Raw genomic sequence first — 24,922 nt, 5'->3', positions numbered from 1 at the left:
TCCCAAAGCATTCAAAGCTTTTAAGCCCCCAGGAGAAATTACCTGCTTATTATCATTTCATCATTCTGACATTATAAAAAAACAGAAGTTATTTGCATGGAGCAAGACAAGACAAAACAGTTATTCTTACGCTTCCATTTGCTGCCGTGAGCTCTTAATACCTCAGGGTAAATTTTCATTTCTATTAAATGTTAACCTGATCCACTGATTTAGGATATTGGCCCCTCCATAGAAAATTGAAGGACTTTAACAGAGGTCACCAAAACAAAGAAACTGTAGGGATCGTCAAGATTAAATCCACCCATCCAGTTTACAGATGAGGAAACTAGGACTTTAAATAATAACAATAATAATAACAATAATAGCAACAGCATTTACTGAGCACTTACCTTTTCATTGGTTTGGTTTTTTTAGCTCACCTGTAAAGCCAGTTCAGTTTCTCCAAGAATATGCCAAGTTCTTTTCTGACTGCTTTACACGTGTTAATTCACTTTTCCCACAGCAACCTATGAAGATGATATTGTTAGTGTTGTTGTTTTGTAAAAGTTAGATGACTTGCTTGAAGCCACAGAGCCAGTTAAGTGGCCTAATATATTATGTGGGTGTATATCATTATATTACATTGTCTATAACGTTATTTATATGATAACTGTCAAATGTCACAATACAATGATGTTATATAATAATAAGTGTTATTATATGTTGAAACTTACAAAAATCCATTTTCCTGCAAGGTTCTATGCATTTTGTTTTTCACTGAAGAGGGTTGCAATAAGTCCATTATGTGCTGGTAAGGAAAACCAGGAAAAAATAATATGCCATATCCCTCGTAATAAAAGTTTTCTGATTTCACTAGATATTGAATTAGAACACCAACCTTGCATCTGAAGAAGGTGTTCAGAAAATATCTGTTGACTCAAAATCTGACTTTCTCTCTTGGAGTCATAATAGTGGATAATATGGGTCCAGAAACCATATTTTCAGAACTAAAATCTAGACAGGGTGGCCTTGGATGTGAGCTATAAACTGGGCAGAACATTTGAAATAGGGACAGTTCTGGAAAATTCCATTTGCATAGTGAGTGTGTGTGTTTAATATGTGTACTTGGTGTGAGTGTAAAATGTAGGATGCCATTTTTCAACTTCTTTTGTTTGATGCCGAGTAAAAACATTTGTAAATTTTTAAAACCTGTCTATTTTAGAAACTGTAGGTAAAGCCTAATAAAAATTTGAGTTAGAGAGCAGGAATGTCCAATATTCTCTCACAAGTCAGCATAAGTAAGTCACCAAAGACAAGGAGGACGTCTTCTCCCTGGGTTTTATCCCAGTTCCAGAAATGCCTCCTTTCCTTGTCCATATCAGAAAGTATAGGATCAGTCACTGTAAAAAGGTATGTTTAGGGTGCTTGATTTAGAAAGCTGCTAAAATATGCTTTTCCTTTAAGGGACTTTCCAGTTCTCTGCCAGCCTTTGTCACACTGGTCTGGGTGGTTCTGTGATTGCTGAGTGTGCTCAGTGAGGCAGTGCTTGAAAAGCAATTGAAACCTGAAGTTGACTGGGCCCATAACAGCAGCCAGTCTACTTGAAAATACACACTGGACTCCTTGAAATGGAACTTGTCATGCCCAGCAAGGCTGGTGACTGCCTGTCACATCTGGGAATTCTTGGAGGAATTGAACTAGCCTGACAGATAGACTCAAAAAACCAAGCAACCTGGAGAAATATTCCTGAGCTGCCCCTCCTTTGCAACATCCGGCATGCTGGTGGCTGTGGGCTGCCTTCCTCATTAGTTCCTGGTAGTTTGGTGGTCATGTTTCTGGTGGCTTTTTTTAAAAGATGGTGAGATACTTGATAAAATATTGTCTTGAATAACTAAAGGATTTGTCATTCACATGATATTTCTTCTTTTGGAAAAAAAAATTCTTCCTGTTGCCCAATTTATTTTAGAGCTGCCACAGTTCTGTCAAGTCTTAGACCCTTAGAATTATGGTATCTGTATATGGGGTAAACTTGGCCTTACATGCTTTTTCAGATTGATGATATAATTATGGAGAGCCACTAATGGTGTCATTCTCTCAAACACACTCTACTACTTAGTTAAAACTAGGTTTTTCTTTTCTGAAGGGTGAATAAAAATAAAACCTGCTTTCTTTTCAAGAGATTAGAATTATCCATTGTACCTGGTATAAACCCACTAATTTCCTTTTTATTCGGAATTTCAGGGACCCACTGAGTAGTACATAATTGGGTAATTTTTTCACACATCTAAATTTAGCTTCATTTAGCTGCTAATATGTTATATTTTTTCTTATTTTAAACAGAAAAACTCCCAGGTGCACTTTTCTCATCATCTAAGAACTATATTTGCTTTTTTAACTAATAAAATTACTCTTATGATGCAGTTTTTAAGGTTATAAATTTTGAACTGAGCTTCACCTAGCTACAGTTCCTATTCCATAGAAACAAATCTCTATCTAGAAAATATATATGTGTGTGTGTGTGTGTGTGTGTGTGTGTGTGTCCCTGCACAGTGCCTGGCCCTTTAAAGGCTCCTAGTTAATATTTTTGGAAGGAAAGGAGAGAAGGAATGAGGAAGAAAGGAGAAGGGGAGGCTAAAAACATAACTGAAAGAAATGCAGTGTTTGCATGAGAGAGGGACTCAACATTTGAATGTTTCTTGAATGTTCCCATGCATCTCTCCATACATAACTTTCAAGCTAAGGGATGTTCTGCTGCAATTGACTGATAAGGAAGAGATTAAAAAGGAGAGAAATATTTCTCACTGATGTCCAGAAATGAATAACGAAGTGACAGACTCAAAGACAGGTGCTGGACAGAAAATAATTACATTCTACTTTGCACCACTGTTACTTCAGTTTATGCAGTAGCTTTATAATTGCTAGCTAAAAATATATGCCTTTCCATGCCATTCTATCAAGCCTATTTTTGGGAACTTGACTTTCTTTAGCAGCTTGCTTTATTCCATGTTATTTCTACTTTGGGGCATCTAGGAAATTCTCTTATTTAAAAAGCAAAGTCTAAAAGAGCTGATGATAAATGATAAAAATCTGTTTGCATAGCTGACAATCAGTGAGTGCTCTTGCCAAAGCAACAGAGAGGAGGTTCAGGACTGAATAGTAGCGCTGTCTCTTTCATCACATCAAATATGGACACTACCTCTGACTTCAGTGCCGCTTCCATTCATTCTCTTTCTGTTCCTCCATAAAATCCAGGGAACTCTGATGAATCGTCCAGTAGAATGAGCGGGGAGGCCTTCAACAGTAGTGTTTGAGCACACACCATGAGAATTCCAACTATGTGACTTTGAATAAGTTACTTTACCTTTCTAAGCTTCAGGTATCTCTACTGGAAATTAAGAATAATAATACTGAGGGTCATTGGGAAGATGAGTGAGTTGTACATGTACAATGTTCAGAGGAGTGCTTGCACACTACAGCTGCTATTATTATGATTAAGAGCTCTCTTCTATTCTTACCTTAGGCAGATGTGCTAATGTCACTTAGCAACTGCTCTCCTTAAGAGGCTAGACATGTTCAATTCTTAACTCCCTAGTAGGGATTAGCAGAAGGAGTTCAAATAAAATTAATTAGAAAAATTTCCTGCTAAAAGTATGACAATGTCTAATTTATCTGAAGATCTCTTATACAGAATCATCAACTATGCAGAACCAGGAAATAAGAAATGAAAAAAGAGAGTTATTTGAATGCTGTCATTAATATCAGACAATCTGGCACTAAATCCCATACAGTCAAAAGCACTAAATGCCACAGAAACCGCCACTCTTTTGTTCAGTTTTGGTCTGGTACTTCTGCCCTTTATGCCTCAGGGGTGGTTTGAGAAGAGTTAGACTGTAGAGTGAGGAACCAATAAACAGCAGATACATGAACTCTGAACATGAACCGTCTGAGGTCATTTCGATAGGACGAAGTAGTCCTACCTTCCTGACAGTCAATGAGAACATCACAAAGTCACACCAAAAATAAATGGATTTTCATTTTATTTAATGTTGTCTAAGAAGACAAATGTGTCTATTCCATTTTAGAAAAGTTTCCATCCAAGAGAACTAACTTGTTTTCAATTGGTGTCAAGCAGTAACCCATACTTAACTAGAAAATTCACCTCTATAGAACAATTCATCATTCTTTAATATCTCCAAATAAGATAGACATCATCATATAACTGTACAATCAATGTAACAGGAATATGTAAAAAATGCAAGCATTTGATGAAAGTGGTAAATGTAAAGCTGAACATTTTTCTGAGGGTTCTTTGTGGGAAAGGCGATGCTGGTTGAAAGGTACATTCTTCCATCCAAGAGAACCACATTCAGATTGTACAGAGTTGCTTTCTGGGGAGGCGGTTAGCATATTTAATATTGCCAAGTCATGTGACTCACAGAACCACTGTGTGTGTGTATGTGTGTGCACGTGCACATATCTCCTTACTGTCATGATAGGATGTAAGTAAAACATGCCTCCAATTTTGCTCTCTAAAGAGAGCAACTTGATGAGAGCTTCTGTTTTCTCAGTCCTGGGTATCTCCACATACATACACATTGCTCTGTGGCAGTTATAGCCTGAAAAGCTGTTGACAGCCTCAAGTTTTGCCAAATCCTTCCCTTTCCCTACTCTTTAGAATCTCCTCAGGGCTTTGGTGTAGCTGTAGTCAAAGGCCTTTTAACAAAGAGCTCATCTTTTTGCTTACCAGTGGGAAGATTTCGAGGGCGTGTGAGCAGCAGGGATTCTACTCATTTTGGTTTCACTGCCCGGCAGGGCGCTGTCTAAAATCACCCCCTACCTTGTAGTGTGCTGCCCTGGGCCAATACTCAACTTCTGAGTCAAAAAGAATAGAAGTTATGGAAAACTCTTCACTTCTCCTGGCTTTTCTGTTTCTCTTAAAAACAGCCCCATGCTCTCAGCACCAAGGCTGAAAAATTAAGAGTCATCTTTGATTCCTTCCTGTCTCTTGACCCCTGAAAATCAACCCACCTTGTGATTCTTCTTGATGTTTCTCACACAGAGCCTCTTCTCCATCACACAGCCATATCCTAATCCAGGCCCTTGTTACTTCACCTTAAACCTGCTGCAACAGCCCTGAAGCTGGGCCTCACCTCCAGTTTGTACCCTGAGATTAATTTGCATCCAACAGTATTTGACTTCAGCAAGATAGCCTAGCAGGCTAAGGGCATAGCCTTTAGAGCTGAGCAGATCTGAGATCTAATCTTGACTCTGCCATTTACCAGCTAAGCGCTGTTGGGTACTAATGTAATCTCGGAGCCTCACAGCGTTGATGTGAAGATTCACAAGATAATATATATAAAGTGCTTGGCACAAGGCCTAGTACATAGTGAATTATGTCCAAATTCCTTAACACTGAAGATGGTTCACAACTCGGCCCCAACTTTCCTTCACTAGTTACCTTCCCTTTACAGTGCTCCAGCCAAATGAATATGTAATACTTTTATTTTTTTTAAGTACTTATTTCATTTTATTAGCTTTCTCGGAAAGTGCAAACTTAAATAGCCATATTTGTTCTCCTGGGCAACACCAAGTCTCTCTTGTGTCTTATTTTTAGTCTTGACAAGAAAACTGTCTTTGTCAATTTGCCTCAGAACAGGTGATGGATGTAATATTTATCCTCAAAGAAAGGAGTAGCAAGAAAAACAATAACCTACATTTATACAGTGCTTATACATATTTTACATCATTTGATTTTTTTCTTTTTTTAAATTTAATATCTTTATTGGAGTATAATTGCTTTACAATGTTGTGCTAGTTTTTGTTGTATAACAAAGTGAATCAACTGTACATATACATATATCCCCATATCCCCTCCCTCTTGCGTCTCTCTCCCACCCTCCCTATCCCACCCCTCTAGGTGGTCACACAGCACTGAGCTGATCTCCCTCTATTATGCAGCTGCTTCCCACTAGCTATGTCAGTGCTACTCTCTCACTTCGTCCCAGCTTACCCTTCCCCCTCCGCGTGTCCTCAAGTCCATTCTCTAGGTCTGCATCGTTATTCCTGTCCTGCCCCTAGGTTCATCAGAACCATTTTTCTTTTATTGATTCCATATATATGTGTTAGCAAACGGTATTTGTTTTTCTCTTTATGACTTACTTCGCTCTGTATGACAGACTCTAGGTCCATCTGCCTCACTACAAATAACTCAATTTCGTTTCTTTTTATAGCTGAGTAATATTCCATAGTATATATGTGCCACATCTTCTTTATCCATTCATCTGTTCATGGACACTTAGGTTGCTTCCATGTCCTGGCTATTGTAAATAGTGCTGCAGTGAACATTGTGGTACATGACTCTTTGAATTACGGTTTTCTCAGGGTATATGCCCAGGAGTGGGATTGCTGGGTCATATGGTAGTCCTATTTTTAATTTTTTAAGGAACCTCCATACTGTTCTCCATAATGGCTGTATCAACTTACATTCCCACCAACAGTGCGAGAGTGTTCCCTTTTCTCCACACCCTCTCCAGCACTTGTTGTTTGTAGATTTTTTGATGATGGCCATTCTGACTGGTGTGAGGTAATACGTAATTAAGTTTTTTTTTTTTTTTTTTTGCGATACATGGGCCTCTCACTGTTGTGGCCTCTCCCGTTGCAGAGCACAGGCTCCGGACGCGCAGGCTCAGTGGCCATGGCTCACGGGCCTAACCGCTCTGCGGCATGTGGGATCTTCCCGGACCGGGTCACAAACCTGCGTCCCCTGCATCGGCAGGCGGGCTCTCAACCACTGCGCCACCAGGGAAGCCCCCCTAATTAGTTTTGATTTGCATTTCTCTAATAATTAGTGATGTTGAGCATCCTTTCATGTGTTTGTTGGCAATCTGTATATCTTCTTTGGAGAAATGTCTGTTTAGGTGTTCTGCCCATTTTTAGATTGGGTGGTTTCTTTTTTTGATATTGAGCTGCATGAGCTGCTTCTATATTTTGGAGATTAATCCTTTGTCAGTTGCTTAATTTGCAAATATTTTCTCCCGTTCTGAGGGTTGTCTTTTCATCTTGTTTATGGTTTCCTTTGCTGTGCAAAAGCTTTTAGGTTTCATTAGGTTGCAGTTGTTTATTTTTGTTTTTATTTCCATTTCTCTAGGAGGTGAGTCCAAAGGAACTTGCTGTGATTTATGTCAGAGTGTTCTGCCTACATTTTCCTCTAAGAGTTTTATAGTGTCTGGCCTTACATTTAGGTCTTTAATCCATTTTGAGTTTATGTTTGTGTATGGTGTTAGGGAGTGTTCTAATTTCATTCTTTTACATGTAGCTGTCCAGTTTTCCCAGCACCACTTATTGAAGAGGCTGTCTTTTTGCCATTGTATATTCTTGTCTCCTTTATCAAAAATAAGGTGACCATATGTGCATGAGTTTATCTCTGGGCTTTCTATCCTGTTCCATTGATCTGTATTTCTGTTTTTGTGCCAGTACCATAGTGTCTTGATTACTGTAGCTTTGGAGTATAGTCTGAAGTCAGGGAGCCTGATTCCTCCAGCTCCATTTTTCTTTCTCAAGAATACATTGGCTATTCAGGGTCTTTTGTGTTTCCATACAAATTGTGAAAATTTTTGTTCTAGTTCTGTGAAAAATGCCATTGGTAGTTTCATAGGGATTGCATTGAATCTGTAGATTGCTTTGGGTAGTACAGTCGTTTTCACAATGTTGATTCTTCCAATCCAAGAACATGGTATATCTCTCCATCTGTTTGTATCATCTTTAATTTCTTTCATCAGTGTCTTATCGTTTTCTGCATACAGGTCTTTTATCTCTTAGGTAGGTCTATTCCTAGGTATTTTTTTCTTTTTGTTGCAATGGTAAATGGGAGTGTTTCCTTCATTTCACTTTCAGATTTTTCATCATTAGTGTATAGGAATGCAAGAGATGTCTGTGCATTAATTGTGTACCCTGCTGCTTTACCAGATTCATTGATTAGCTCTAGTAGTTTTCTGGTAGCATCTTTAGGATTCTCTATGTATAGTATCATGTCATCTGCAAACAGTGACAGTTTTACTTCTTCTTTTCCGATTTGGATTCCTTTTATTTCTCTTTCTTCTCTGACTGCTATGGCTAAAACTTGCAAAACTATATTGAATAATATTGGTGAGAGTGGGCAACCTAGTCTTGTTCCTGATACTAGAGGAAATGATTTCAGTTTTTCACCATTGAGAACAATGTTGGCTGTGGATTTGTCATATATGGCCTTTATTATGTTGAGGTAAGTTCCCTCTGTGCCTACTTTCTGGAGAGTTTTTATCATAAACTGGTGTTGAATTTTGTTGAAAGCTTTTTCTGCATCTATTGAGGTGATCATATGGTTTTTATCCTTCAGTTTGTTAATATGGTGTATCACATTGATTGATTTGCATATACGGAAGAATCCTTGCATTCCTGGGATAAACCCCACTTGATCATGGTGTATAGTCCTTTTAACGAGCTGTTGGATTCTGTTTGCTAGTATTTCACTGAGGATTTTTGCATCTATGTTCATCAGTGATATTGGCCTGTAGTTTTCTTTTTTGTGACATCCTTGTCTGGTTTTGGTATCAGGGTGATGGTGGCCTCGTAGAATGAGTTTGGGAGTGTTCCTCCCTCTGCTATATTTTGGAAGAGTTTGAGAAGGATAGGTGTTAGCTCTTCTCTAAATGTTTGATAGAATTCGCCTGTGAAGCCATCTGGTCCTGGGCTTTTGATTGTTGGAATTTTTTTTTTTTTTTACATCTTTATTGGAGTATAATTGCTTAACAGTGGTGTGTTAGTTTCTGCTTTATAACAAAATGAATCAGTTATACATATACATATATTCCCATATCCCCTCCCTCTTGAGTCTCTCTCCCACCCTCCCTATCCCACCCCTCCAGGCGGTCACAAAGCACCGAACTGATCTCCCTGTGCTATGCGGCTGCTTCCTGCTAGCTATCTACCTTACGTTTGGTAGTGTATATATGTCCATGCCTCTCTTTCGCTTTGTCACAGCTTACCCTTCCCCCTCCCCATATTCTCAAGTCCATTCTGTAGTAGTTCTGTGTCTTTATTCCTGTCTTACCCCTACGTTCTTCATGACATTTATTTTCTTCTTAAATTCCATATATATGTGTTAGCATACGGTATTTGTCTTTCTCTTTCTGACTTACTTCACTCTGTATGACAGACTCTAGGTCTATCCACCTCATTACAAATAGCTCAATTTCATTTATTTTTATGGCTGAGTAATATTCCATTGTATATATGTGCCACATCTTCTTTATCCATTCATCTGATGATGGACACTTAGGTTGTTTCCATCTCCGGGCTATTGTAAATAGGGCTGCTATGAACATTTTGGTACATGACTCTTTTTGAATTATGGTTTTCTCAGGGTATATGCCCAGTAGTGGGATTGCTGGGTCATATGGTAGTTCTATTTTGTTGGAATATTTTTAATCACAGTTTCAATTTCAGTGCTTGTGATTGGTCTGTTCATATTTTCTATTTCTTCCTGATTCAGTCTTGGCAGGTTGTGCATTTCTAAGAATTTGTCCATTTCTTCCAGGTTGTCCATTTTATTGGCATAGAGTTGCTTGTAGTAATCTCTCATGATCTTTTGTATTTCTGCAGTGTCACTTGTTACTTCTCCTTTTTCATTTCTAATTCTACTGATTTGAGTCTTCTCCCTTTTTTTCTTGATGAGTCTGGCTAATGGTTTATCAATTTTGTTTATCTTCTCAAGGAACCAGCTTTTAGTTTTGTTGATCTTTGCTATCGTTTCCTTCATTTCTTTTTCATTTATTTCTGATCTGATCTTTATGATTTCTTTCCTTCTGCTAACTTTAGGTTTTTTTTATTCTTCTTTCTCTAATTGCTTTAGGTGCAAGGTTAGGTTGTTTATTCGAGATGTTTCCTGTTTCTTACGGTAGGATTGTATTGCTATGAACCTCCCTCTTATAACTGTTTTTGCTGCATACCATAGGTTTTGGGTCGTCGTGTCTCCATTGTCAGTTGTTTCTAGGTATTTTTTGATTTCCTCTTGGATTTCTTCAGCGATCACTGCGTTATTAAGTAGTATATTGTTTAGCCTCCGTGTGTTTGTATTTTTTACAGATCTTTTCCTGTAATTGATATCTAGTCTCATAGCGTTGTGGTCGGTAAAGATACTTGATACAATTTCAATTTTCTTAAATTTACCAAGGCTTGATTTGTGACCCAAGATATGGTCTGTCCTGGAGAATGTTCCATGAGCACTTGAGAAAAATGTGTATTCTGTTGTTTTCAGATGGAATGTCCTATAAATATCAATTAAGTCCATCTTGTTTAATGTATCATTTAAAGTTTGTGTTTCCTTATTTATTTTTATTTTGGATGATCTGTCCATTGGTGAAAGTGGGGTGTTAAAGTCCCCTACTATGAATGTGTTACTGTCGATTTCCCCTTTTATGGCTGTTAGGATTTACCTTATGTATTGAGGTGCTCCTATGTTGGGTGCATAAATATTTACAATTGTTATATCTTCTTGGATCGATCCCTTGATCGTTATGTAGTGTCCTTCTTTGTCTCTTCTAATAGTCTTTATTTTGAAGTCTATTTTGTCTGATATGAGTATTGCTACTCCAGCTTTCTTTTGGTTTCTGTTTGCATGGAATGTCTTTTTCCATCCCCTCACTTTCAGTCTGTATGTGTCTCTAGGTCTGAAGTGGGTCTCTTGTAGACAGCATATATATGGGTTTTGCTTTTGTATCCATTCAGCCAGTCTGTGTCTTCTGGTGGGAGCATTTAATCCGTTTACATTTAAGGTAATTATTGATATGTATGTTCCTATTCCCATTTTCTTAATTGTTTTGTGTTTGTTATTATAGGTCTTTTCCTTCTTGTGTTTCTCGCCTAGAGAAGATCCTTTAGCATTTGTTGTAAAGCTGGTTTGGTGGTGCTGACCTCTCTCAGCTTTTGCTTGTCTGTAAAGGTTTTAATTTCTCCGTCAAATCTGAATGAGGTCCTTGCTAGGTAGAGTAATCTTGGTTGTAGGTTTTTCTCCTTCATCACTTTAAATATGTCCTGCCAGTCCCTTCTGGCTTGCAGAGTTTCTGCTGAAAGATCAGCTGTTAACCTTATGGGGATTCCCTTGTGTGTTATTTGTTGTTTTTCCCTTGCTGCTTTTATTATGTTTTCTTTGTATTGAATTTTTGGCAGTTTGATTAATATGTGTCTTGGCATGTTTCTCCTTGGATTTATCCTGTATGGGACTCTCTGTGCTTCCTGGACTTGATTAACTATTTCCTTTCCCATATTGGGGAAGTTTTCAACTATAATCTCTTCAAATATTTTCTCAATCCCTTTCTTTTTCTCTTATTCTTCTGGAACCCCTATAATTCGAATGTTGGTGTGTTTAATGTTGTCCCAGAGGTCTCTGAGACTGTCCTCAGTTCTTTTCATTCTTTTTTCTTTATTCTGCTCTGCAGTAGTTATTTCCACTATTTTATCTTCCAGGTCACTTATCCGTTCTTCTGTCTCAGTTATTCTGCTATTGATCCCTTCTAGAGTATTTTTAATTTCATTTATTGTGTTGTTCATCATTGCTTGTTTCATCTTTAGTTCTTCTAGGTCCTTGTTAAATGTTTCTTGCATTTTCTGTATTCTATTTCCAAGATTATGGATCATCTTTACTATCATTATTCTGAATTCTTTTTCAGGTAGACTGCCTATTTCCTCTTCATTTGTTAGGTCTGGTGGGTTTTTATCTTGCTCCTTCATCTGCTGTGTGTTTTTTTGTCTTCTCATTTTGCTTATCTTACTGTATTTGGGGGTCGCCTTTTTGCAGGCTGCAGGTTCGTAGTTCCTATTGTTTTTGGTGTCTGTCCCCCGTGGCTAAAGTTGGTTCAGTGGGTTGTGTAGGCTTCCTGGTGGAGGGGACCAGTGCCTGTGTTCTGGTGGATGAGGCTGGATCTTGTCTTTCTGGTGGGCAGGTCCACGTCTGGTGGTGTGTTTTGGGGGGTGTGTGGCCTTATTATGACTTTAGGCAGCCTCCCTTTAATGTGTGGGGTTGTGTTCCTCTCTTGCTAGTTGTTTGGCATAGGTTGTTCAGCACTGTAGCTTGCTGGTCGTTGAGTGAAGCTGGGTGTTGGTGTTGAGATGGAGATCTCTGGGAGATTTTTGCTGTTTGATGTTACGTGGAGCTGGGAGGTCTCTTGTGGACCAGTGTCCTGAAGTTGGCTCTCCCACCTCAGAGGCACAGCACTGACTCCTGACTGCAGCACCAAGAGCCTTTCATCCACATGGCTCAGAATTAAAGGGAGAAAAAGTAGAAAAAAAGAAAGAAAGAAAGAGGATAAAATAAAATAAAGTAAGATAAAATAAAGTAAAATTATTAAAATAAAAAATAATTATTAAGAAAAAAAAATTTTTAAGTTAAAAAATAAATAAATAAATAAAATAAAATTTGAAAAAACGGACGGATAGAACCCTAGGACAAATGGTGAAAGCAAAGCTATACAGACAAAATCTCACACAGAAGCATACACATACACACTCACAAAAAGAGGAAAAGGGAAAAAAATAATAAATCTTGCTCTGAAAGTCCACCTCCTCAATTTGGGATGATTCGTTGTCTATTCAGGTATTCCATAGATGCAGGGTACATCAGGTTGATTATGGAGATTTAATCTGCTGCTCCTGAGGCTGCTGGTAGAGATTTCCCTTTCTCTTCTTTGTTCCCACAGCTCCCGGGGCTCAGCTTTGGATTTGGCCCCGCCTCTGCGTGTAGGTCGCCGGAGGGCATCTGTTCTTCGCTCAGACAGGACGGGGTTAAAGGAGCCGCTGATTCGGGGGCTCTGGGTCACTCACCTGGGGGGAGGGAGGGGCACGATCTGGGGCGAGCCTGCGGTGGCAGAGGCTGGCATGACGTTGTAGCAGCGTGAGGCGCACCGTGCATTCTCCCGGGGAAGTTGTCCCTGGATCCCAGGACCCTGGCAGTGGCGGGCTGCACAGGCTCCCCGGAAGGGAGGTGTGGATAGTGACCTGTGCTCGCACACAGGCTTCTTGGTGGCAGCAACAGCACCCTTAGTGTCTCATGCCCGTCTGTGCGGTCCATGCTGATAGCCACGGCTCGCGCCCATCTTTGGAGCTCATTTAGGCGGTGCTCTGAATCCCCTCTCCTCGCGCACCCCGAAACAATGGTCTCTTGCCTCTTTGGCAGGTCCAGACTTTTTCCCGGACTCCCTCCCGGCTAGCCGTGGCACACTAGCCCCTTCAGGCTGTGCTCACACTGCCAACCCCAGTCCTCTCCCTGAGATCCGACCTCCAAAGCCCGAGCCTCAGCTCCCAGCCCCGCCCGCCCCAGCGGGCGAGCAGACAAGCCTCTCGGGCTAGTGACTGCCAACAGCCTTCCGCACCCCTGTTGCTGCACTCTCCTTCACAGCTCCGAAGCTTCTCCCCTCCACCACCCTCAGTCTCCACCCGCGAAGGGGCTTCCTAGTGTGTGGAAACCTTATCTCCTTTACAGCTCCCTCCCACTGGTGCAGGTCCCATCCCTATTCTTTTGTCTCTGTTTATTCTTTTCTCTTTTGCCCTACCCAGGTACGTGGGGAGTTTCTTGCCTTTTGGGGGGTTTGAGGTCTTCTGCCAGCGTTCAGTAGGTGTTCTGTAGGAGTTGTTCCACGTGTAGATGTATTTCTGATGTATCTGCTAGTGTTGGAGGGTCTCCTGCAGAGGCGGGGGGTTGCTGTGGCTCACCGTAGGGACAAAGACCCTGGGAGCAGAAGTTCCAGGAAGTACTCCTTGCTGTGAGCCCTCCCAGAGGCTCTCCCTCTCTCTCTCCCTCTCTCTCTCTCTCTCTCTTTCTCTTTCTTTCTCTCTCTTTCTCTCTTTTTCTCCCTTCTCTTCTGAGCCGTGTGGCTGACAGGGTCTTGGTGCTCCAGCCGGGTGTCAGGCCTGTGCCTCTGAGGTGGGAGAGCCGAGTTCAGGACATTGGTCGACCAGAGACCTCCCGGCTCCATGTAATATCAAACAGCGAAAGCTCTCCCAGAGAACTCCATTTCAATGCTAAGACCCAGCTACACTCAGTGACCAGCAAGCTAGAGTGCTGGACACCCTATACCAAACAACTAGCAAGACAGGAACACAACCACACCCATTAGCAGAGAGGTTGCCTAAAATCATAAGGTCACAGACACCCCAAAACACACCACCAGACGCAGTCCTGCCTACCAGAAAGACAAGATCCAGCCTCGTCCACCAGAACACAGGCACTAGTCCCCTCCACCAGGAAGCCTACACAACCCACTGAACCAACCTTAGCCACCGGGGGCAGACACCAAAAACAGGGGAACTGCGAACCTGCGGCCTGCAAAAAGGAGACCCCAAACACAGTAAGTTAAGCAAAATGAGAAGACAGAGAAACACACAGCAGATGAAGGAGCAAGGTAAAAACCCACCAGACCAAAGAAATGAGGAAATGGGCAGTCTATCTGAAAAAGAATTCAGAGTAATGATAGGAAAGATGATCCAAAATCTTGGAAATAGAATGGAGAAAATACAAGAAACAAGGTTTAACAGGGACCTAGAAGAACTAAAGACCAAACAAACAATAATGAACAACACAATAAATGAAATTAAAAGTTCCCTAGAGGGCTTCCCTGGTGGCGCAGTGGTTGGGAGTCCGCCTGCCGATGCAGGGGACACGGGTTCGTGCCCCGGTCCGGGAGGATGCCACATGCTGCAGAGCGGCTGGGCCCTTGAGCCATGGCCGCTGAGCCTGTGCGTGTGGAGCCTGTGCTCCGCAATGGGAGAGGCCACAACAGTGAGAGGCCCGCGTACCGCAAAAAAATAATAAATAAATAAATAAGTTCCCTAGAAAGGATCAATAGCAGAATAACTGAGGCAGAGGAACGGATAAGTGACCTGAAAGATAAAATAGTGGAAATAACTACTACAGAGCAGAATAAAGAAAAAAGAATGAAAAGAATTGAGGACAGTCTCAGAGACCTCAGGGACAACATTAAACACACCAACATTCAAATTATAGGGATCCCAGAAGAAGAAGAGAAAAAGGGACTGAGAAAATATTTGAAGAGATTATAGTTAAAAACTTCCCTAATATGGTAAAGGAAATAGTTAATCAAGTCCAGGAAGCACAGGGAGTCCCATACAGGATAAATCCAAGGAGAAACATGCCAAGACACATTAATCAAACTATGAAAAATTAAATACAGGGCTTCCTGGTGGCGCAGTGGTTGAGAATCTGCCTGCTAATGCAGGGGACACGGGTTCGAGCCCTGGTCTGGGAAGATCCCACATGCCACGGAGCACCTAGGCCCGTGAGCCACAAGTACTGAGCCTGCGCGTCTGGAGCCTATGCTCCGCAACGAGAGAGGCCGCAATAGTGAGAGGCCCGCGCCCCGCGATGAAGAGTGGCCCCTGCTTACCACAACTAGAGAAAGCCCTCGCACAGAAACGAACACCCAACACAGCCAAAAATAAATAAATTAATTTAAAAAAATTAAATACAAAGAAAAAATATTTAAAGCAGCAAGGAAAAAATAACAAATAACATACAAGGGAATCCCCATAGGATTAACAGCTGATCTTTCAGCATAAACTCTGCAAGCCAGAAGGGAGTGGCAGGACATATTTAAACTGATGAAAGGAAGAAACCGACAACCAAGATTAGTCTACCGGACAAGGATGTTTTCACATTCAACAGAGAAATTAAAACCTTAACAGACAAGCAAAAGCTAAGAGAATTCAGCACCACCAAACCAGCTTTACAGCAAATGCTAAAGGAACTTCTCTAGGCAGGAAACACAAGAGAAGGAAAAGACTTACAATAGCAAACCCAAAACAATTAAGAAAATTGTAATAGGAACATACATATCGATAATTACGTTAAATGTAAATGGATTAAATGCTCCAACCAAAAGACACAGACTGACTGAGTCAGAAAACAAGACCCATTTATATGCTGTGTACAAGAGACCCACTTCAGACCTAGGGACACATACAGACTGAAAGTGAGAGGATGGAGAAAGATATTCCATGCAAATGGAAATCAGAAGGAAGCTGGAGTAGCAATTCTTATTTCAGACAAAAGATTTTAGAATAAAGACTATTACAAGAGACAAAGAAGGACACTACGTAATTATCAAGGGATCAGTCCAAGAAGAATATATAAAATTGTAAATATTTATGCAGCCAACATAGGAGCACCTCGATACATAAGGAAAATGCTGACAGCCGTAAAAGGGGAAATTGGCAGCAACACAATCATAGTAGGGGACTTTAACACCCCACTTTCACCAATGGAAACAGTAGGAAAGATCAATAAAACTATAAGCTGGTTCTTTGAGAAGATAAAGAAAATTGATAAACCATTAGCCAGACTCATCAAGAAAAAAGGGAGAAGACTCAAATCAATAGAATTAGAAATGAAAAAGGAGTAACAACTGACACTTCAGAAATAAAAAGGATCATGAGAGATTACTACAAACAGCTATATGCTAATAAAATGGAAGAAATGGACACAATCTTAGAAAAGCACAACTTTCTGAGAGTGAACCAGGAAGAAACAGAAAATATAAAGAGACCAGTCACAAGCACTGAAATTAAAACTGTGAGTCAGAATCTTCCAGCAAACAAAAGCCCAGGAGCAGATTGCTTCACAGGCAAATTCTATCAAACATTTAGGGAAGAGCTAACACCTGTCCTTCTCTGTCTCTTCCAAACAATATCAGAGGGAGGAACACTCCCAAACTCATTCTACGAGGCCACCATCACCCTAATATCAAAACCAAAGATGTTACAGAGAAGGAAAACTACAGGCCGATATCACTGATGAACATAGATGCAAAAATCCTGAACAAATTACTAGCAAACAGAATCCAAGAGTGCATTAAAAGGACCATACGCCATGATCAAGTGGGTTTTATCCCAGGAATGCAAGGATTCTTCAATATATGCAAATCAATCAATGTGATACACCATGTTAACAAACTGAAGGATAAAAATCATATGATCATCTCAATAGATGCAGAAAAAGCTATCGACAAAATTCAACATCCATTTAAGATAAAAACCCTCCAGGAAGCAGGCATAGAGGGAAGTTACTGCAACATAATAAAGGCCATATATGACAAACCCACAGCCAACATTGTTCTCAATGGTGAAAAACTGAAACCATTTCCTCTAGTATCAGGAACAAGACTAGGTTGCCCACTCTCACCAATATTATTCAACATAGTTTTGCAAGTTTTAGCCATAGCAGTCAGAGAAGAAAGAGAAATAAAAGGAATCCAAATCGGAAAAGAAGAAGTAAAACTGTCACTGTTTGCAGATGACATGATACTATACATAGAGAATCCTAAAGATGCTACCAGAAAACTACTAGAGCTAATCAATGAATCTGGTAAAGCAGCAGGGTACACAATTAATGCACAGACATCTCTTGCATTCCTATACACTAATGATGAAAAATCTGAAAGTGAAATGAAGGAAACACTCCCATTTACCATTGCAACAAAAAGAAAAAAATACCTAGGAATAGACCTACCTAAGAGATAAAAGACCTGTATGCAGAAAACGATAAGACACTGATGAAAGAAATTAAAGATGATACAAACAGAGAGATATACCATGTTCTTGGATTGGAAGCATCAACATTGTGAAAACGACTGTACTACCCAAAGCAATCTACAGATTCAATGCAATCCCTATGAAACTACCAATGGCATTTTTCACAGAGCTAGAACAAAAAATTTCACAATTTGTATGGAAACACAAAATACCCTGAATAGCCAAAGCAATCTTGAGAAAGAAAAACGGAGCTGGAGGAATCAGGCTCCCTGACTTCAGACTATACTACAAAGCTACAGTAATTAAGACAGTGTGGTACTGGCATAAAAACAGAAAGATAGATCAGTGGATCAGGATAGAAAGCCCAGAGATAAACCCACGCACATATGGCCAACTTATCTTTGATAAAGGAGGCAGGAATGTACAGTGGAGAAAGGACAGCCTCTTCAATAAGTGGTGCTGGGAAAACTGGACAGGGACATGTAAACGTATGAGATTAGATCATTCCCTAACACCATACACAAAAATAAGCTCAAAATGGATTAAAGACCTAAATGTAAGGCCAGAAACTATCAAACTCTTAGAGGAAAACATAGGTAGAACACTCTATGACATAAATCACAGCAAGATCCTTTTGGACCCACCTCCTAGAGAAATGGAACTAAAAACAAAGATAAACAAATGGGACCTAATGAAACTTCAAAGCTTTTGCACAGCAAAGGAAACCATAAACAAGACCAAAAGACAACCCTCAGAATGGGAGAAAATATTTGCAAATGAAGCAACTGACAAAGGATTAATCTCCAAAATTTATAAACAGCTCATGAAGCTCAATAGCAAAAAAACAAACAACCCAATCCAAAAATGGGCAGAAGACTTAAGTTGGCATTTCTCCAAAGAAGTTATACAGACTGCCAATAAACACATGAAAGAATGCTCAACATCATTAATCATTAGAGAAATGCAAATCAAAACTACAATGAGATATCATCTCACACCAGTCAGAATGGCCATCATCAAGAAATCTAGAAACAATAAATGCTGGAGATGGTGTGGAGAAAAGGGAACACTCTTGCACTGCTGGTGGGAATGTGAATTGGTACAGCCACTATGGAGAACAGTATAGAGGTTCCTTAAAAAACTGAAAATAGAACTACCATATGACCCAGCAATCCCACTACTGGGCATATACCCTGAGAAAACCATAATTCAAAAAGAGACATGTACCAAAATGTTCATTGCAGCTCTATTCACAATAGCCCGGAGCTGGAAACAACCTAAGTGTCCATCATCGGATGAATGGATAAAGAAGATGTGGCACATATATACAATGGAATATTACTCAGCCATAAAAAGAAACGAAACTGAGCTATTTGTAATGAGGTGGATAGACCTAGAGTCTGTCATACAGAGTGAAGTAAGTCAGAAAGAGAAAGACAAATACCGTATGCTAACACATATATATGGAATTAAAAAAAAAAAATGTCATGAAGAACCTAGGGGTAAAACGGGAATAAAGTCACAGACCTACTTGAGAATGGACTTGAGGATATGGGGAGGGGGAAGGGTAAGCTGTGACAAAGCGAAAGAGAGGCATGGACATATATACACTACCAAACGTAAGGTAGATAAATAGTGGGAAGCAGCCGCAGAGCACAGGGAGATCAGCTCGGTGCTTTGTGACCGCCTGGAGGGGTGGGATGGGGAGGGTGGGAGGGAGGGAGATGCATGAGGGAAGGGATGTGGGAACAGATGTATATGTATGACTGATTCACTTTGTTATAAAGCAGAAACTAATAAAAAAAATAAAAATAAAAAAAAATTAAATTAAATTAAATTAAAAAAAGAAAAAAAGAAAAACGGAGCTGGAGGAATCGGGCTCCCTGACTTCAGACTATACTCCAAAGCTACAGTAATCAAGACACTATGGTACTGGCACAAAAACAGAAATACAGATCAATGGAACAGGATAGAAAGCCCAGAGATAAACTCATGCACATATGGTCACCTTATTTTTGATAAAGGAGACAAGAATATACAATGGCAAAAAGACAGCTTCTTCAATAAGTGGTGCTGGGAAAACTGGACAGCTACATGTAAAAGAATGAAATTAGAACACTCCCTAACACCATACACAAACATAAACTCAAAATGGATTAAAGACCTAAATGTAAGGCCAGACACTATAAAACTCTTAGAGGAAAACATAGGCAGAACACTCTATGACATACATCACAGAAAGATCCTTTTTAACCCACCTCCTAGAGTAGTGAAAATAAAAACAAAAATAAGCAAATGGGACTTAATGAAACTTAAAAGCTTTTGCACAGCAAAGGAAACTATAAACAAGACGAGGGCTTCCCTGGTGGCGTAGTGGTTAAGAATCTGCCTGCCAATGCAGGGGACATGGTTCGAGCCCTGATCCAGGAGGATCCCAAATGCCGTGGAGCAACTAAGCCCGTGTGCCACAACTACTGAGCCTGTGTTCTAGAGCCCACGAGCCACAACTATGGAAGCCTGCGTGCCACAACTACTGAGCCCAAATGCTTAGAGCCCGTGCTTTGCAACAATAGAAGCCACCACAATGAGAAGCCCGCGCACTGCAGCGCAGGGAACCCCCCCTTGCTGCAACTAGAGAGAGCCCGCTCACAGCAATGAAGACCCAAGGCAGCCAAAGATAATAAACTTTAAAAAGAAGAAGAAAAAGAAAAAACAAGACAAAAAGACAACCCTCAGAATGGGAGACAATATTTGCAAACGAATCAAGGGACAAAGGAGTAATCTCCAAAATATATAAACAGCTCATGCAGCTCAATATTAAAAAAGCAACCCAATCAAAAAATGGGCAGAAGACCTAAATAGACATTTCTCCAAAGAAGACATACAGATGGCCAAGAGGCACATGAAAAGCTGCTCAACATCACTAATTATTAGAGAAATGCAAATCAAAACTACAATGAGGTATCACCTCACACTGGTTAGAATGAGCATCATCAGAAAATCTACAGAAAACAAATGCTGGAGAGGGTGTGGAGGAAAGGGAACCCTCTTGCACTGTTGGTGGGAATGTAAATTGATTCAGCCACTATGGAGAACAGTATGGAGGTTCCTTAAAAGAACTAAAAATAGAATTACCATATGACCCAGCAATCCCACTACTGGACCCAGAGAAAACTATAATCGAAAAAGACACATGTACCCCAATGTTCATTGCAGCACTATTTAAAATAGCCAGGTCATAGAAGCAACCTAAATGCCCCTCGACAGATGAATGAATCAACAAGTTGTGGTACATATATACAATGGAATGTTACTCATCTATAAAAAGGAATGAAATTGGGTCATTTGTAGAAACGTGGATGGACCTGGAGACTGTCATACAGAGTGAAGTTAAGTCAGAAAGAAAAACAGATATCTTACATTAACGCATATATGTGGAATCTAGAAAAATGGAACAGATGAACCGATTTGCAAGGCAGAAATAGAGACACAGATGTAGAGAACAAACGTATGGACACCAAGGGGGGAGAGTGACGGGGGAGGGGGGATGAACTGGGAGATTGGGATTGACATGTATACACTAATATGTATAAAATAGATAACTAATAAAGTGCTGTATAAAAAATAAAATACAAATCAAAAAAGAACAGTAGATAAAGTATGTTATGATCATAAAAAAATAAAATGAAATGAAAACCTGATTCTTTGATATGACAATGATTTTGATGAAGTGAAAAAGAGGAATCAAAAAAGCTGCCATATAATGCTATACATAAAAGAGATTTTTAAAGTAATAAGAGAATTCTGTGTATAACTGTATACCAATAAATTTGAAAATCTAGATGAAATGTTTGATTACATAGGAGAATATATGAAATTGAGTCCAGGAGAAGCAGAAAATCTAAACTGATTAGTAACCGTTGAAAAATTTATAAAGATGATCAGTGATCTATCCCTAAAAATGCTTCATCCTACTAAACCTGCCGGAAGGAGAATTCCTTTGTTACACTAACCGTTCTAGGGCATAAGTAAATTTTAAAAGATTCCCAATTCATACTGAAAAGTTAGTGCAACTCTAATACCAAAACTAGGCAAGAATGGTGACATGTACCAACCTCACTTACATAGTTGAAAAGATGCTAAATAAAATATTAGCAAATAATGTTTTGCTAATGGCTGTTAAAGAATAATACATAAAAACCAAGGAATTTTATATCAATCTATCATACTCCAAAACTACTATTTCGATTCACATCCCCACCAAGAATAAGAAAACCTGGTTTTCCGCATCTTTGCCAACACCAGGGGTGATAGGAGAAGACGACTCTGGTTTTCTTTTTTGACTTCTCTTTGTTTCCTGCGAAAGACATATAAATTGAGTAATTGATATTTTTTACATTTTAATTTCAAATTAAAGAGTTTAGAGTAGGGCTTCCCTGGTGACGTAGTGGTTGAGAGTCCGCCTGCCGATGCAGGGGACACGGGTTCGTGCCCCTGTCCGAGAAGATCCCACATGCCACGGAGCGGCTGGGCCCGTGAGCCATGGCCGCTGAGCCTGCGCGTCTGGAGCCTGTGCTCCACAACGGGAGAGGCCACAGCAGTGAGAGGCCCGCGTACCGCAAAAAAAAAAAAAAAAGTTTAGAGTAGTGGAGACATAATATCTCAGGTCAACTCACGGGAAAATTATGAAATAAATTTCATCTTTGGATCCTCCAGCCTCCCTTTGGTGCTTCCTCTCCCTCTTTCTAGGATCCGTAGGTCCTTCAGTCTAAGCACACCATGGGGATGGGGTGCCACAGACAGGTGGACAGCCATCCCCTCCACACCAGTTTTCCAGAAAATCTGTGAAGCCCCAGAGTACAATGCTCTTTCAGGCTCCTGGACAAACAACAGCACACATATCTGCATCTCCACCACCCCCACCCTGAAATCCAGCTCCACACTGTAAACCTTCCTTTCCCCTCCTCAAAGCTGTTCCGAAGAAAACTTGATAATCTTATATTTCAGGGTAAATTTATCTATTTGCTACCTCGGAAGAATTTGCATCTGAAATGGGATCTCTAATTAGGCAGTGAAATTTAGGCATCTGCAGAACAAGTAGGTCAGATGTTTAAGGAATTCCGTTTGATGCCTAATTTCTGAATTCTTCTAAAACAATGAGAGCTGTTATTCTGGTAGTCCGCAGCTTGCTACCAGCTCAGCACACGGTAATACCTTTCAAACCCTAGCCAGCCTTGGCTTAAAGAGTTGAAGATTTAGCCAAAATTCCACTTCTGCCCCTTGGTTCTTTCTCCAGTGGACCTGAAGTTTTCTTCCCAATTAAGGCACTTCTATCTGAGTTCAGAACAGAGAACTGCCTCTCATCTCTGTTCTTGGTTCCAGTCACAGCTGTTCTTCTAACTTGATACTGACCATAAGCAAGTTACTTTGTCTCTGGATAGTGGACTAGAGGATTTCTAAGGCAATTGACAGTTTAACAGTCTGTAATTCTAGGTGCCTGTTCTCTTCATCATGGTGGCAAAACTTAGAATTATACATTAGCAAATCCTACAAAGTTTACTTCCTATGTGGTTAGAAACAGGGAAGCCCTATTATTTTCCCATTTTACAGATAAAGAAACTTGCAGTCTAAAGCAGTTGAGTACAGTAGTAATTCAACCAGTGTATATATTCAAATAACCTTTTGGCTTCCTTAAGTAGCTTCCATCTGACTTGGAAAAAAAATCTTCATTATCATTAACATGATGTGGGGACTTCATATTAATCCAACATGTATTAACCCTTCACTGCTACATCTGTACTCTCCTCCCCATCATTCATCCCCAGATAATACTTTTCTTCCCAGAATTAAGAGGAAGAAATGTCATTTTATTGTCTGCTTTTTCATTCTTACAACCTGGATACTGCTAAGTCATTCTCAAGAAGCTTTAAGGTTATTGAGAGGACTGAAGGATCTAGAGGCATCACAATATTGAAACCCTTGAATAACTTTTGCTGAGGAGAGAGTGTAGTGATGGCTATATTGCACACGTGCATATACACAAAAACACACACGGGCACACACACATGCATACATAGTGGGGCCACTTACCGAAGGGCATACTAACTAGCTATTTTTAAACACTTACTTTTTCAACTCATAGTTTAAATTATGGCTTACACATATTTGCAAATCTGGAAAGTTTTAATTCTAAAACTGAAATGGTAGAAGGGGACATTTTCTTTGGTCTCTGGTTTCAGAGATTGTAACCATAATGAATTATCTAAGTTGGTTTCTGTTTGGAGGCTACTGAGGCATCTCCCTCTTAATGAGTTGCAGACCCCTCTAATTGAATTCTTGCTATGCATGCTTTTCCTGTGGTTAAGAATCTACCTTATAGATATTAAGATAGTCTGTGTTCAAATATGGTCTCATTGATTTAATTTCTCTTGAGAGAAAAAATGCATTGCTAATGGTCACCTTGTCTCAAATTTCAGATTACGGTATTTCGGATGGGATCAGAAGGACACCAGGACATTGATTTAGCCATCCTGACAGCTTTGCTTAAAGGTAAAGAGTTTCTACGTCAAGAGAGTGCAAAACTAATTTAAATGGATTAACACAATAACCTTATGTCTCCTAAGAGTGGATATAATTCCAAATGATACCATGACACATCCAATTATTGATAACATAAGGGCCTCTGTTGTAAGGCATTCTTAATGCTATTAAATTCCCCTATAATAGACCTGTTACAGTGTGACTCAATTTCATAAAATTTAGGTGTACTACAATTCATCCGTGTCCACTGAATCATAAAAATATATGAATTAAAAGGCTAATGTAGGGCTTCCCTGGGGTCGCAGTGGTTGAGAGTCCACCTGCCGATGCAGGGGACACGGGTTCGTGCCCCAGTCCGGGAAGATCCCACATGCTGCGGAGCGGCTGTGCCCGTGAGCCATGGCCGCTGAGCCTGCACGTCCGGAGCCTGTGCTCCGCAACGGGAGAGGCCACAGTGGTGAGAGGCCCGTGTACAGCAAAAAAGAAAAAAAAAATACCACTGGGGAATCTAAGTAAGACATGTAATGAATACAGAACTAACAGAAAACAATTTGTAGGAAATCAAATGTCCTATGGACTTATACAATCATTTCAGAGATAATTACCATTTTATTTTATACAGTTCACTTCTCCAGACATAATTAATGCTATCAGTAATTAATAAACTAATTAATTACTTACCTATTCTTAAGCAGAGGAAGAAGAACTCTTTTTAAGATATGTATTTGTTAATTTGTTCAAACTATAAAGAAGAAAGTTTAAAATAAAAATTCAAATGCCAAAAGAAATAGTCAATATGTTCTAACTTTAGAAAAAATTTCTAGTA

General features: G+C 39.9%; 1 protein-coding gene across 7 annotated transcripts in view; it reads left to right on the top strand.

The window, feature by feature from the left end:
- Nucleotides 1-24,922, top strand: part of TRPM3 (transient receptor potential cation channel subfamily M member 3) — a gene marked incomplete at both ends in the record, with an annotated part of 817,853 nt that overhangs the window by 673,746 nt on the left and 119,185 nt on the right. For all 7 annotated transcript variants that reach the window (XM_079706368.1, XM_079706367.1, XM_079706364.1 and 4 more), the window contains one exon: nucleotides 24,033-24,105. In XM_079706368.1, coding sequence (XP_079562494.1) covers nucleotides 24,033-24,105 — 73 coding nt within the window. The remainder of the gene's footprint in view (nucleotides 1-24,032; nucleotides 24,106-24,922) is intronic.

The sequence above is a fragment of the Hyperoodon ampullatus genome, assembly GCF_949752795.1.
Source record: "Hyperoodon ampullatus genome assembly, chromosome: 6".
Lineage (NCBI taxonomy): Eukaryota > Metazoa > Chordata > Mammalia > Artiodactyla > Ziphiidae > Hyperoodon > Hyperoodon ampullatus.
This window is presented reverse-complemented; position numbering and strand designations above follow the sequence as displayed.